Source organism: Dermacentor silvarum, chromosome 1 (genome assembly GCF_013339745.2).
Source record: "Dermacentor silvarum isolate Dsil-2018 chromosome 1, BIME_Dsil_1.4, whole genome shotgun sequence".
Taxonomy (NCBI): domain Eukaryota; kingdom Metazoa; phylum Arthropoda; class Arachnida; order Ixodida; family Ixodidae; genus Dermacentor; species Dermacentor silvarum.
The window spans coordinates 232,335,274-232,351,307 of NC_051154.1; the positions used below are offsets into that span (position 1 = coordinate 232,335,274).

A 16,034-nucleotide genomic window follows, 5' to 3' on the forward strand; every position below is an offset into this window, starting at 1 on the left:
TATCCTCTATACTGAGAAGCGGGGGCGGATGTCGGTCGTGTTATGCCGTCCGTTTATTGCAAACAACTTTCCGTACGCCTCCTCCCTATAATGGACGTCGCGCGGGCTCGCCACTAGCGCGTGCAAACGGCAAGCACATCGTTGTTTGCCGATGGCCGCGGTGTCGTGTCGATGGAGCGCCCAGCGCACGCCTTCGACGCTTTTTGCGCTCTCGCTGACTGTCACCGTTGCGTGCACTCTTCAAACATGCGATCGCGGGGGCTTCGCAAAGCAAGCCTGCGGCGTTCGGTAATTAGGTATCTTGCGGCAAAAGACTTCTTCCTCCGTTGATGCTGGACATTGAAGGTTACACGGTTACGTTGCGTACGCGGGCGCGTGGCCCCGGATGGGGAAACACCGGAGGCGGTGGCATACGAGCCAGCGCACGCGAAGCTGTCTCAGGGGCGTTTGTTTTAACGAGAGTCTGTCCAAATTATTGCGCCCGAACACTATCCGTGTTTCTTCGTCCTTTCGTGTACTTTTTCGTACTAAGAGGAAAATTATCCGATTACGGTGGGATGAGGAAGCGAAAACTGCATCGCATCCCGCTTGTGACGGCGTGCGCGTGAGTTAAGACAGAGAAAGGGAAGTGGAGAAGAAGGGGCCAGAGCTGCAGACAGAGGGGGGGGGGGGGGGGGGGCAGCCTCCGGGCTTCTCTCGATACGTCCGCTCTAGCCCACTTCACTACTTTTCCTCGTGTTCCCGGCCGGCCTTTTCCTTTGCCGAGAGGTGTATCACCTCGCATTGGCGCCAGGGACACGCGAATGACGCGTGGCTCTTCTTCATCGGCGCCCGACTCAATGAGATGCGGCCTTGCTGCTGGCCGGCTAGTACGCCGAAGCAGGAGAAAAACAAAACGTGCTCGCTGGGCACGCGGCGCGCGTGCGACGCGAGGAAGGAGCGGGCGGACACGCGAACGTCGTGCGCCCGTCCTTTTTTCGTTACGTTGGCGCGGCGGGGCTACCCAGATGCGACGCAGCAACAACAAGCCGGTCTGCTGTGGGAGCGAGAGAACGGTTTGGAAAGATTGTGCGGGCTTTTCTCTGTACGGGGTAACCCGAAAGCGGGGCACACGCCGCGTATCGGCGCGGGGTTGATTCACGCGCGGTGTGATGCGGATGTCTTTCAAGGTTCCGTCGCAGCGGACAGACACGGCGTGCGCCTCGAGCGGGAAATCACTAACCAATTAGGAGCTCATTAGCTGCGCGCTGCCAGCGCGACCGCCACTGCGACACACACGGATCGAGTCTGGTGGTGGCGCTGTAATCTGTGCACGAGAACTGCGAGCGCGTTCAAAACAAAGCCCCAGGCGGACAGTGTTCAAATGCTACACACTCATAACGCAGTGCGGCCGTATACACACGCTGCAGGGCCCGTATTCTGGATCGATCGCTTTCGAGGATATAGCGGACGTTGAGTGGCTAATCGGAGGAGAAGATTGCTCATCGTTGATTTCACAAACTACATTGATCGCACAAACTACGTTGAGCGCGCCAGCGTGCCCCGTCAATGCCTCGTTGGTCTCGTGCGGTATTCGCAGGTCACACTGCCAGCTGTGCCTTAACAGCCCATTGCTCGAGCACTCGATGGGGTTGAGAAGGGGAGAAGGAGCCCTTGCGCTTCCAGAGAAGCAGCAGCATAGGCACAGTGCACTAAATCATGCTAAAGTAGCATAGAACCACGCAGACTCGTCGAATGGCGATTACACGCAGAGGGACGGAAGAATGCGAGGACCGATATTAAAGCGCGCTCCCATAGTGTCCCGACACGGTCGGGATGTGACATGCGACCACTGCACTGGCTGATTGCTCCGCGCGTGACAGGTTTGGTATAACACGTCACCACCAACTCCGTGACCACGTGACCATTTCCGTGATGTAACCTGCGGCCAACTTCACGCCGGAGCCGCACTGTGCTTGGCAGGCGTTTTAAGTTGGTTGAATTACAGGACGTCATAATTATTTGCTGCGCGATCGAAGAATAAAGGAGGCTTCACACCGTTATTACGGAGTCAATAGCTACCTAATAACGATACAAAATCGAGAAAGAATTCTAGCGCGCTTGTGTGAATACACCTATAAATAATTGTGCAGTTAAGCGGCTACTATAAAGACAATTTAGTAGTACTTGTAACGTGCCTGCTATTGACCGCTACCGCGTCAGGCATACGTCTAACTCGATGCAACCAAGTCTGAAATAATTTGTAGTATACGTGCCGATTTTGTAATGCCGGCTGAGCGTGAGTTAGGCTGTAATCAATAAGTACGCGTCAAACTAAAGGAGAACGGTCTACGTGCAGCTAGTCCAGACGAATGAGGCATCATGCATCAACGTAAGAGCATGGGCGCAGAGAAACACACCAACAATGCTGAGTCATTTGTTACGCTTTGATTCTTCGTCCCACCGCCAGGGGAAGACAACTCTAGCGCACTCTCGCCGTTCGCGTGCTTCACGTTGATTGAGATCTGCGGCGCAAGGACAGAGAGACGCATATGGGGACGTCGAAGCGCGCTGGTCGGTACACAAGGGACGTGAGTGCCTATACGAATGAATACTCGTATGGGCAGCTTTGAACAATGGAGACGCGTATTGAACGTGGCACGCACGAAAGAAAAAAAGAAACGCGAAATTTATTGTCTTGCAGCTAGTTCTTTGCTCTCTTCCTTGACTACATATATGTTGTTTCTTTTTTTCTTTTGCGAATTTTCATTTCGTGCTCAGTCCTTTGTTTCACAAACCTAGCCTAATCTCCATACAAATGCGTCGCTTGCATACAGTTGACCAACATTATCTCTCTTGCTGTCTCCTGGTGCTCCTATAGGCTGTTGCTTTCTTTATTAGCTCGTTCGTTCAAGCTTCCTCAGTGGCGGAATTAAGAGTTTAGATGCTTTCGACAGATCAGCAGCCGCCAGTGATTTTCTGCCATTTCTGCCACTTTATGCCATGATTTTCAGCAGCCGCCAGCCGACTTTCTGTGTGCAAACGTGGGTCACTCGCCAAAGCCTTCTTCGTCATCTTGACCGCTTTCGGTCAAGATGACCGAAAGTTCGCAGGAGCGAACTTTCCGACGCACGTGCAAACGAGTTTTGTGAATCTGGGTTCGGATTCACAAAGTAATATTTTTCGTAATACTTATGAGCTGTTCTGCGCGATGGTTGAAACTATATGTCCGATAAAATACATCATTTCCCGGAGCCTGTTCTTGTATACGAATGGCTGTGTCGTAGCAACTGTTTCGTCAGTACGGGCCCTGGTCTGAGCTGCCTCAGCTGAAATAGAGCCCTCAGCGCCCTGCAATTGCAACAGCACTGCTTCAGTACACTTTTCATGCGCCGCCTGCACAGAACGCAATGTGTCTCAGAAAAATAAATATATTAAAAAAATTGGTTCAGCAGAGGAAAACAAAGCGCCGTTGGTTGTTATCATCAGTAGCAGCAGTAAATTATTTATGCTCGGTGCAGGACAAGTAGCTCTCCCGGGAACCACCGGTTACCGCAGCATTATGTCAGCCAGGCTATAACCTTCGGTCTAATCCTTTATGGGCTTGGGCTATGTTTTGTTTCCAATCGCGCACATTACGTAGTCTAGCATGTACTACCGGTTATCTGTTATATGAATAACGCGCGACTTCCTCAACTGCACTCTTTCCTTTTAATCACAACTAAAATATCCTCTACCAGCGTTTACTCTGATACACACTGCCGTATTAAAGGAACCCTAAAATAATGCGACGTCGAGTTAGATTTAAAGATTATATAGACTGCTGGCAACAACGAAATGGTCATTTGTAGTGAGAACAGAGTGAGAAAATGATAAAAATGAAAAATCGCAGTGGCGCCCCCTATTCTGGACTATGGTAGCCCTCATGTGACGTCAGCACTGGCTATTATTCAGAGGGAGGTCACGTGGAGATTACGTCAACTCGTCTGTTTTGGCACGAGCGATTCAAAATGAGCAGACGAAGGACCTTTCGTGGCAATTGTCTATGCAACAAAGTCATATATTGGCTCACAGAAACCCGATTATAATTTCTAGACGAATAATATATCGATCCAACTCAGCTTAATATTTTCCTTCAGTGCGCCTTCAACGTTTCCCCTATCATTTTCCACTGATTTGCGGTCTTCATCTTCTTTATACATTCGTTACCCTCCGACGCGCATGGGCTAAGTACAGGCAAAGTGCACTTTTCAAACCTATTGATAAGCATGGCTTGCGAATGCCTGCCATATGCGCTCCAACCAATTTTTATTTGCGTGCAGATCTTGGAAAGTGCTGCCACCATCGCTGGGGCCCTGTGCCGAGAGCTCCATCCAACACGGGGATCCTACAACTCCCCGTGCCCGATCAAAATAAAGTTGTTCCTCTCTCTCTTCACACACAATACCGATCCCGTGTGACCAGTTGGCTTAGACAACAAACGCCCTCCTTAGCTGCTTCAATAGGCCGACGGTTACTATTCGCGAAGTCTAGTTCCCTCGTCAGGCTATCGAACATTATTTTAGCTTTCATAACTCTGATACCTGCCCATATGCTTTGTTTGCTCAAGTCTTGAACCATTTGTTGCAAGCCGCGGTCCCCAACTTTGCTGAGCAGGGTTGCTCAGCGTTGCGACACGAGTATCTGCAGAACTCTCACTTGCGTGCTAAAAAAAAAAGATAGCCGCGGCACCTACTAAACGGCGTTTGCTCAGCTACAGGCTCAGCAAACGCCGTCAACGCGCTCAGCAACCACGGCTCTACGGCGCAAGGAATAATGCTAGATCGTCGAAACGTTGTAATGCTTGACACAAAGCGCACTAAGCAAAGCGTTAGCTACGTTTGCAGGAATAAGACAGGAGCGTGTCGTATTCTTTAGCGCGTTACGACAATTACTATGCGACAGTGCATGCTCACGTGCAGCGCACTGACCTTCGTCCTAAACAACCTGGAACCTCTGTAGACCATTCCAAGCTTTCTAGTACAGCCATTCCAACGGGAGCCGCCCGCAAGTGCGCTACGAAAGCTGCAGCGTGTGTCTGTGCACTCAAGAGTATCAGTCTAGAGAGGAGGTGCCCTCTCCCCCTGATTGAAAGGTCTGTAGAAGGACGATGCGTCGTCAGTCGTTCTGAGAAGCGTCTTTTCGACGAACCAGTGTGGTTTGCGCCTTCATTGCTTTGTGCCACTTTCAGGGAGACGGCTAAATTGCTTTGGTGAGGAGATGACTTATAGTCAACATGCTTTTGCTGAGCGACTCACGTTTCGGAGTGCAAATACAAATTTTTAAACATTTTTGTAAATGTTCCTTTTGCCACCACCCTGTTTGAGCGCTTTTTTACAGGAAGCTTGTTTTATACTGTATACGCAAATGGTAGAGATACCGGACTTTTTTCTCTCTCTTTAGATTGAACAGATTTCTTCAAAAATCGGATTAAAATTTACCTGTTCAGGTGGGCTGCCTGAAGAGTCGGGACATTACTTCCACGAAAAGAACGCATGCCCTCCGGGATCATTAAAAATATTAACACATTCACGTTTTAATTATTAATTTTAAGGCACACGTTGCTATTCTGAAATTCAAGCCAAACAGCAGCGAAATCATGTCTTACTTAAAAGAAGTCCTAAGACTCGCACCACTTTAGAAATATTCGTCCCCAAAGTCGGCTAAAAAATGCATCGGCGTTCCGGTTAACATTACCACGAACTGCTCGACGGACGCTTTTGGAACGCTTATTTGGAACACAAGTCTTTCGTCGCGCATTTTTTGTCGCGTGTGGAAAGTTGTTCTAGTGTTGAGTATTTCAGATAAGAAAAAAAAAAAGACTTTCCTACGACTTCGTTTCATTTCACAATAGTAACATGTGGCCTGAAGTGAATGGCTACAAATATGATTAAAAATTACATATTTTGAATTAGCTACATGAACATCGCCATTTATTATGCAAGTAATAGCCCCCTCTTCCCAAAATCTACCTGAGACGCCAGAACAGCGCTCGCCTTGACAGTAAATTTTCTAAATATCCGTCCGATCTAAAAACAAACGGAAAAAATGGGGGTAGGTATATATAGTATGCCTATTACAGTTTTCAGGAGGACTCATGGCTGCTAACTCGAAACCATGGTATAGACATGGCTTCACGTTAGTAACCATGATAGTGCCTACTACATAACTATGAAAATATGTGCCTCCCAATAAGACTATCGTTGTGTTTGCAACAGAATGCTTTTTCACGCAATGGCACATCGATACTTTTCTTGCCGACAGGCAGGGTATGGTAACAGAGTATTCAAGAAAATGCTGCTGTCATAGGCGCGATGATTATCATGGATAGAATAATGAGAAGTAACTATATTCCCCCCCCCCCCCCCCCCCATGCAATCCTCTGCAATGCGCCATGTTTCCACACGATGCGAACTCCCCAGTGACACTTGAACAGATAGACCACATGAAAAATTGAGCGCGTTTTTAACCGATGCATCTAAAATTGGCGGCTGTCCCTTTTTTTCACATTTGGATAGCTTGGAAAACTACAAAAAAAAAAAGGCCACGAAAAAAAAACGAAAAAAAAAAAACGAAACAGCATTGAAAGAAGCTTGACAATTATTTGCAGTGGTCGGGGCAGAGCTCAGCGTGAGCGTATTGACGCATACATTTTTGGCAGGTCAAGACGCTGTTACGTCAAAGCACACGCTGAACTCTACATTGGCTAGAGGAGAAACCCACAGACTCGCACAAAAGAACAGACCCCATTCAAAGTTTTTCTGAAGTGACAGGGCAGGTAGTATCCAAATTGAAATAGGCAGTAAAGTCTGGCTTTAAAGAGGAATGTGTCGGAGAGAAATTTCCATGTAAGCGTGATGACGAGAAGACCAGCAACAATAAAGACGAGGACAAAACGCAGCGCAGTCTCTCGTGCCGTCTCGCTACGTGACGCAGGACATAAAACATTAACGGGCACGGTGATATCACTCGGGAAATAACGCCGATGCAGCGTACGCGAGTCTCTCTCATGACGAATTGTCACCTTCACGCCGTCTTTGTATGACGAGCACTGGGATACTGGCATTAATTCAACAGCTCCTTCCTCGTAGACGCGCTTGGAACGAACGGCGAATAGGCGAGAAACCTGTCTCCTCGCGGGAATGTTCGAGACGCTTTTGTTTTATCAATTCCAAGGGCATTCACATGACGTATTTTATTTTGAGAGAGTATATAGATTCCACTATTCAGCATGAGGTCGCGAGTTCGGTTACTTGCAGCGAAATACGCATTCGGAAAGGGGGGGGGGGGGCAGTACGCAAGAACGTTTGTGTACCGTGCATAGCGTGTACGTTCAATAACCTCAGGGTGGTAATATATATATATATATATATATATATATATATATATATAGTTAGATTATGAAATTAAGCTCAGGGGGACCGAGAAATAAGCTAAATAGCGGTACTACGCAGAAGTAGCTCTACACAGTGCAACCACGAAGAAAAGTAAAAAGAAAGGGGGCGCGGCAGTGCGGTGAGAAGGAGTCTGCATTGTTTCAAGCATTGCGTAGCCATCGAAACCTTGCTGTAATAGTAAATCGCGAACGGTTGCAGTTTCGTCCATGACGTCGGTGTTGCTACACATCCCAGGCAGTCCTTTTTCTTTTCTTATGTGTGGCTATATTTCATATTTTAAGCCCGTCATAATGATGATTATTGCTACGTTAGCTCACTAAAATTATAATAGATGCTATCATGACAATGATAAAAACAAGGGAGAAAGTGTGGTTCTGCTTGTATACGCATATACTTTTGAGCATTGAAAGTGGAAAGGCACTTGCACGGAAATAGAACAAAGAAAAAAAAAAAAGAAACGATAATTCTGTGATGTGAAGACGGTGCACGCAAACCGGAAGATTCGAATAACGTCCAAAGATTACACAAGAACTGTACGCCTGGTGACTGCTTAAAAAAGTACACTGAAGAGCTCAATGTGTTGAGTTGAGCCTGTATTAGTAAAAACCCTTCCGTAATAGCAAAAACAAAAGCCCCTATTTTCGCGAGAGGATGTTTGGTTAAACCGAAAAGATGCAAGAGCGAAAGGTGGCCACGCCGCCGTCAAATCTCCGAGCCAGCGGCGAATTGTGACGTCAGACTGGCGTCACAATCTGACGTCCGATTCTGTGACTTCAGGCATTTTGACGGTAACTGCTCGGACCTAGAATGCATTTCTTATAGGTAAAGATTGACTGTCCATTATTATAAAGGAGCCAAAGACTGATTTTTGCAAGTTTCAGGAATTTCTTCTGGGCGACAATAGGTCAAATGCGAAAAAATGCTTTTGAAATCTGTCATGTCAATCTAACATACAGGCAGGCGCTGCAGTACACATCGGCCGCAAGTTGAAACAAAAAAAAGAACGGATCTTTGGTCTTCTTTTTCACTTCCATTAATCAACCTCGTACCGCTGAAATTAACGAAAATAGAGTTTTGGAGGAATCTTTCATCAGTCTAAACTGATTCAATGTTTCTCTTTAGTGTCCCTATAACTCTGCAATCCCAATCAATCCACATCAAGAAAAATTAGAACTGGTACACCTTTATTTCTGGTCAAGGAGAGTGTATTAAAAAAAACTGTGAAATATTGTTTGATTGAAAACTTAATTGGTATCATAACTAATCAGCAATTTGTTTTCTCAACTATCCACAAATGAAACATCGCTCCAGACCATGAAAAACGCTACTATATAGGCTGTGGTTTAAGTGTCCCGTGCTAGGTAGCACCAAAATCAGCGTAGCATTTACGATAAGTCGGGCCTTACAGTGTTAACGCGTAGCAAAGCCTCTTCCTCTTCTTGTTTTCTTTTCATTCTACCCGATTAGAAGTGGGCCGTCGAGGAGTGCAACTCGCGACCTTGGGCTCAGAATCAGAACGCCTTAGCAGAGCGACCATCGCGGCCGGTGCAAAGTAGCCGTAAAATAACTGCGCGCACGTCAAGAGCAGCCGAAATCGCGATTGCAGTCTTGATAACCAGCTGCAATGGAACAGCGGAGCGCATACTTCACCGCGTGACACCGAAAATTTCCGGCCGCCGCCGGACCAGCCATTTCCTCCTTCCTCCTGCCATAAATTCGCCGGCACATTTTCTTCGCTCCGGCGGCTCGTCTTTGCGAAGACAAAACGGCCCGGCGCGTCGATGCCCGCGGCATGCGTCTATTATGCCGCCGAGCGTTTACTCTATAGCCCTGTTTTGTTTTTCCTCTTCGTGGAAGCGCCAAGGCCGGGTGTCCGTATGGTTGCATCGAAGTTGAAGCGAGCTAATCACTCCAACGAGGAAGGAACTCGACCGGTACGGCGTTTGGGGGAAAAAATGTGAACAACGAAGACATATGGGGGGGGGGGGGGGGGGCGGATACCAAGGACAGGACCCCTGGCTCGATTAGGTACGCTATGTTTGCACGCTGGTGGGTACGCAAACAATGGAAAAGAATAGGAGCCGGCGGTGCGAGCCCCACTTAGTGCGCATAGTTTTCTACAGTATGAATCGCACACCTGCTGAGAAACTTGAGAAACTATTTTTCTCTATTGGTGAAAATAGGCCGGGGAGCGCGTTCTGTTCCCTTATGGTCGAATTACGGTAATAAATGTCTCATGCTAAAGCACCCATGCTCATTAGTCATGCACGTATTCATAAAGAGTAATAAGGCTTGCATATCGTTTGTATGCCTTTTGCGTTCTTTTGTACGCCTGGCCGATAGCGTCTTCTAAATTTGGACCTCTATTTCCAAATCTTCCTAAACACCAATATATAGTTATACTGTACCGCAACACAAGTCTAAACTTCACTGGACTCGCCCCTCGTATTTCGCTAGAGCATGATGAGGTTCCGCTGTCGCATATTTGATACCGCGGAGGAGACGCAGAGGAACCGCCATATCAACTCGGCGTAATCCGCTCTCAGGCTTCTACTTCTCCGACTGTCACGTAGCAATATTACGCCGCTTTCGCAATGGTAGCGATAAGTTATAAGAGGCCAATTCGTACGCACTGATCCACGGAGGAAGAAGTTCCATCGCTCATCATATAGCGAACAAAGACTTAAACATGCGCCATGAATAGAAAATACACTTTTGCCAGTCGCCTCGGTTTCCCACCGTCGCGCTCGTTTTATCGCGCTCCCCGTAAGGAAGCAGTAAAAGGCAACATAACGTTACGAGAGGCGCGGTGAATACCATGTTAATGCGGCTAGGCGCGGAACATCTATACGCGAGTTAGCGTATGCGAGTCGCTGGGGAAAAGTACAGACAGGCACGATTTACAGGTTCGGAAGGGTTGCGCCACGTTGAACGTGCGCGCCGCTCTGCACACGAGCTCTTCACGCAAGGCGCGCCGTAAATGATACGGGGCGTCCTGTTATGCAATGCGTTGCTCTCCCTCTGCTCTTCCTCCGCCCTTCTTTACCTACATTTCTCGAGAGCGGGCATCCTACACCGGCATTCCCGGCCACACACACACACACATTTGCTGCCGCCCGAAGGAAATGACTGCTCACGCAAGCTGGTTCCTGGGAGTATCCTGCTCCCGAATATGGGTCAAGTTTAGGAAGATTACGCCTCTCTCTCTCTCTCTCTATGCCTCTAGGCCGTGTTGGCTCGTTTTCTTTACATTATTTTCTCTATTGTGCGGCACCACCTAATGCGAATATTTTCAGACTACTCCGGAGCGAACACATCACGACAGGCGTGCGCCCGGCATTCCTTTCTTAAAGGCCAACAGGAACAAAACAATTGTGAAATTCTCTGAAAACTTGAAATAGGAAGGGATGCGTCACGAAACGCTCGCACAAAAACGCACGTTTTGCATATCGAAACCAAAAAAAAAAAAGCACGCGCCGCCACACCCTGAACTTTGAGAAGCCGGGCAGCGCTCGGACGTGACCTTCGATATCGGACGAAACCCGTTGCGCGGCGAATCGCCGAGGCCATGTTCTGGGATTTCCGTCACATCCACTAACCACCAGGTGCCTGTGTGGCCTGCTTAGGTGCAATCTAAAAGCCCAAGAAAGTTGGACAATCAACAGTCCTGCACCTCTGCCAAGATTGCTTTGATAGTATATACTACTCATTTGTAACCAATTAAGCCAAAGAAAAAATTCGTAGCAGTTAGTGTTTAGCCTTCTACTTGGAATTCGTCATCGCCATCATCGTCATTATGATCCTTTTAAACCTTTAAACATATTATTTCGCTTATTTTGCTACCTTTTATTCTGTCCGCGTTGAAACAAGTTCGCGTGCATATACCTTCCCAATGCACAACAGAATTCTGTGTTCGACGTTTCAATGTTAGCAACAGTGAAAAAAAAAAAGTGCCAAGTGCTCTGTGTGCGTTTGTCGTGCATTTGTCACTGCGATAGATTTCAGACAGAAAGACAAACATTATCGAACGCATTGCGACGACTGGATGGTCGGTCGTTGTCCGTGCAGGGGCTCCTTGGAGACCGTCCCCATCGCTCGTCGGCCCACAAAGCCGTGAAGGCACTGTTGTCTTTCTTGAGGGCGACTGGGCTATGTGAACGCCTTTGAATTGCTCAGGCCCTCCGCGTGCGTGCGCGAGCTCACCGCGTCCTTCCTCCTCCCCCCCCCCCTTCCTCTCTCTACCTCATCTTTCTATTCCCTCTTTCCCGTCCCCCAGAGTAGGGTAGCCAACCAGACGCATTTCTGGTTAACCATCCCTGCCTTATCTCTTTCTCTCCTCCTCGTCCTCCTCTCGCACTCTTTCTGGTTGATGGAGAGAGAGCATTCTTGGCGACATTTTCTGGCAAGTAAACATGATGACAGCTGCGACAGACGCTGCGAAAACTGCACGAAATGATCTGAATAGGCATGGCTGTCAGATTTCAGATATTTCGGCGCGCACCAAGTGTTCAGAATTGTTACACAGTCACAGCTCCTCTCATTGCAGGTGTAGTTTGAACTCACTGTCGTGTACAGTACATTTTTTATAGCCTTAAGGGTGAGGGCGTTAGCCGTGCGACAACACCAGCGCCCTTAAAGATGTATCTTTCTTTTACTGTGTACTGGGGCATTTGAGGCAAGGCTGAAAAAAAAAAGATAGAAAGAAAGGGAGTACACCTCACCTCGTGGTCCAGCAGTTCTGTCTTGCTGAGCGACACGTACTCGGTCTGCTTGATGAGGTCCATGGCGTCGATGAGATCCAGGTCGCGCTTGCGCAGACCCGTCTTGCCATTGAGTGGCAACATGTCGGCCGGCGTGGTCGCGGCTGTCTTCTCCATCTTCATTTCGGTGTTCATGGCGAACCTCTGCGCACCGAACGAGAAAAAAAAAAGAAAGAAGCAGAAACGTTAGCCGGCTAGCTAGAAAGAGCCGACGTGAATCTTCAGTTCGTGGTCAAATCTAGCGCGTAACTGTGTCTGCGCGTCAAGGTTGCCCACAGCCCCGAAGACAGCGGGGAAGCGCGTTCATAGGTTATTCGGGAGCAGGATAACAGCTTCGAAATTTAGGCCAATAAAGGTATATATAAAGCGTATTAACTAAAGCCACAAGAACGTAGGAAGCCACAAGCACGAATATCAGACAAATCCACGATCGCCGCACCAGAGTTACCTCAAGTAATTTTCTTAAGGAATAACACTATGGGCCCCGAGGACCTACTGCATCTTCTTCACACTCAACCCCCGCGTTACTGCCACCTCACACGAGATTTCCAGCTCATGTTATCACGCGCGCTGCGCTCCAGTTGCGTTACAACGAGCACTATGAGCACAAAAAAAAAGAAGAAATAAAAAGAAAGAACGAGTGCTTTGAGCGTTTCGCCGACGCCTTCCGATGGACGCTGCATACACTCGTATCCTCTGACACTGTATTCTTTTTTTTACGTCCCAACGTGCGTGCTATGAAGTAATTTCATAGTCGCCTGCATATATCTCTGGCTGGCAAGAAGCCTGATGGAAAAGAGCAACGGGTAACTACGACTAGAGTGCATGACGGGTAACAATATAGCGCAGCGGTAACAGTCGCACACAAATAAAAAAAAGCACCAACAAATTGTAGGCATTATAGTAACCGGACCCGCATTTATCCTTAATTGCGGCATTTGAATGTTTCGCAATAAGTCGTGGCGAACGCATTATGAAGAAATGCTCGAGGCGACCTTGTGCGTCAGGAGCGGTGCTGCAGTTAGGTTTGTCAATGCGCTTCACTTATTAAACGTATCATTTGGTCTAACATCTGGACAATGCATAGACATACCACACAGCCACACAGAAGGAAAAAGCAGGATAAAATACTGCCTCTCACATATCAATGGGGGTCATGCAAACTGACACGTTGAACAAGCACTGACGTTCCAACATTGAAAAAAATAAAAAATAGGCATAACGTATATGCCCTCACGTATATACACATCCTCCCGATAGATATCCATGTTACAAAACCCGTAACTTGCCTCCTGTGTCACGCCATAACGCTCAAACTGGCAGGCTATAAAATCGCAGGTAACCGACACGAGTCACTTGGCGCAACGCAACGACGTTTCCCAACAGATGTTAGAGCAATCTCTACAGCACGGCATATCAACACTTAAAAAAAAATCGAGGCATCTCACATCTTCGGGCACGTCCCAGACTGTATCCCCGAGCAACCGTAGTGAGCCGCGTACGCACACGAACGCCCAGTCAGAGGCCGGCGCAGCTGCCGCTCATGTCCATACAAAGCCTCACTATGCTACGCTACCGACGCGAATGGAAGGGGAGACCCCGCTACGCACGGACAGATGCGCACGCACGGTAGTGCCGGGAGGACTGGATGGGAGCCCTTCTCTTAAGAGACAGTGCAACAACAGCAAACCACCTGGCAACCGCGGCGTTTGCGGAAAAGGTTTGCTGGGGGTGGCTGTGAGGTGTGCGTGGGAGGTGGGAGGAGGGGAGGGGGGGGGGAAGAGGTTGCAGAATTGAGGGGCGGATTCTTTGAGCACCCTCGATGGCACTGTGCGTGGCCTAGACCTCTGCGGCGACGAGCACACAGCGAGCGAAAATTCGGCGCGGCGATCGCCCTTGGCGCGCCGGACTGCTTCCCATGCGGGGCCTCCGGCGGGCAAAATAATTGGAGTCGCTCATGCGGACCGTGCCCTGCGGTGGTTCGTTGCAGACACGCGCTCTGATTTTTTGCTTCGTCGTCTGTTTTGTTTCTCGAGTGCCTCGTCGAAGGAATAATAAAACAAGAACGACGAAGAAGACGAGGTGCTGCTTCACTGGCAAATTCTTGCTCGTCGTCCGCGAATGCACCGTTGTCGAGACGTATATACGCGTTGCGTGCATGGTTTGCTGCGTGTTTTGCGTGGAACGGCCGCACCGCTGAAAGAATCGGTAGTGGGAGTCGCGGCTCATTCCGTTGCAAGCGAAAGTCGCGACCCGGCGAGCGAATTCATTGTCAAACCTGGCCACGTGCGCGTTTCTGCGTCTCTTTCCTTTCTTCCTCTGCTCATTTTTTATTTATTTATGAGCATCTTCTCGACAGTTTTTATATTCATTCCAAGCGCTACTAACCGAGTCTTACAAAAGTCTGTTGCCTTCGTAGGTGTGAGCGAGAACTCGCACCGCACTGGCAATGGGGCTGCCTCTATGGCCTGCAGGTTATGAGAGATATCCGGTGTTCATTTAATGGTCCCTGTAGCAATTTCAGTCATTTCTAAGAAAAACGTTAGGACGCACAGAGTACCCCTCCCGCAACGCAGAAGAGGGATTAAAAATTACCACGCTCTCAGACCGCGGCGATTTCTCTCAACTGATATTTCTAGTGTGCAATGGCGGCCTCCTGCCGGCACATTCCTTCTATTTACTGCGGTTGACAGTGACCTCAAGGTGAAGTTCAAATGTGGCGCGCGCGCCTTCTACACCGTTAACTAGCCGCAGAGCACTCTCTCCCCGGACACGCGCTTTAACGCATTAAGACGAGTGCTGGATATGGCACTGGCCGGCGACAGCTCGTCAAGTGCATGCGAATGCCTGACATATTTCCTTGTTCCACCTGAAGGCATAGCTGCACTTAATTCTGTTCTAAAGGACGGGAGCTCAAGTTCTTCGGGAGGTAATCCCCCTCCTCGTCCCCCACCCGCGTCCGTTCACCACTGCAGGGCTGTTAACGACGTTTCTAGCATTCTTTCCCCCTACCCCTTCCTTCGACCCAACCAACAGGCCTTTCAGAGAGCCTAGCCTTTTGGATGAGACTTGATTCCTCTCCAGGCCTGGCCCACGCGCCCAACTGAAGGCAGCCGTTACAGCAGACCAACTTGCCCGAGAAAAGTTCTTTTTATGATTTATTTTATTTTGTTACAACAGGCCGTCCATGTTCTCTGGGATAAATTTGAATATTCCTTTTTGTACATTACCTCATAGACATAGGAGTGGCCCAACCAGGAGTGGTAAACTATTCCCGAAGTCATCACATGTGAAGTTAATGAAATCCCTAGCCCGAGTGACGTCACTCACCCATTATACGTAGCAGTGGCAGGAAAAACGTCGCTTTCATCGATAGAGAAGCGACATCTTTAAAAACCGTACATATATTACAACGTTCGCGCATGGCATTTAATGTTGGCCTTTCATGTTTATGGAGACCTCCCCTAGCAAAGTAATGCGTCAGAGTCATCAACCAACCGTCGAAATTGTATCACTGGTCCCATTAACTCCTACTTCTCTTTTCGTTGTACTGCTCATTTGATGGAGTAAGGCATGTTGTTGGGCTAGTCGGTTCATATTGGGAGGTAGAAAAGACCCCGGGTAGTATAAGTATGCCCAAGTAAGGCGACCACCGCTAACTAAAGATGACTGCTTCGTGCACGATTTCTTTGCGATTGTTCCTTGTTTTGCTATTTTGAAGACCATTATTCCCTGCCTTCGAGAAATAAAGCCAGTTGGGAGTCCGCGCTTTGTGTGTGCGTATATATTTCTGTTTAAGTCTTGTCTTCTTCGAACAGTTAAAAAAAAAATCTTTGCTGAATCATTTCATGTCTGCGTT

At 48.3% G+C, this 16,034-nt stretch overlaps 1 protein-coding gene across 4 annotated transcripts in view; it reads right to left on the reverse strand.

Moving 5' to 3' along the window:
* Positions 1–16,034, reverse strand: part of LOC119436898 (acyl-CoA Delta-9 desaturase-like) — a 129,977-nt gene that overhangs the window by 39,692 nt on the left and 74,251 nt on the right. For 3 of the 4 annotated variants that reach the window (XM_049660093.1, XM_037703934.2, XM_037703933.2), the window contains exon 2: positions 12,137–12,319. In XM_049660093.1, coding sequence (XP_049516050.1) covers positions 12,137–12,310 — 174 coding nt within the window. In that variant the 5' untranslated portion in view covers positions 12,311–12,319. Of the gene's footprint in view, positions 1–12,136; positions 12,320–13,623; positions 13,723–16,034 lie in introns of those variants that run through there. The other variant, XM_037703935.2, reaches the window with a different exon arrangement.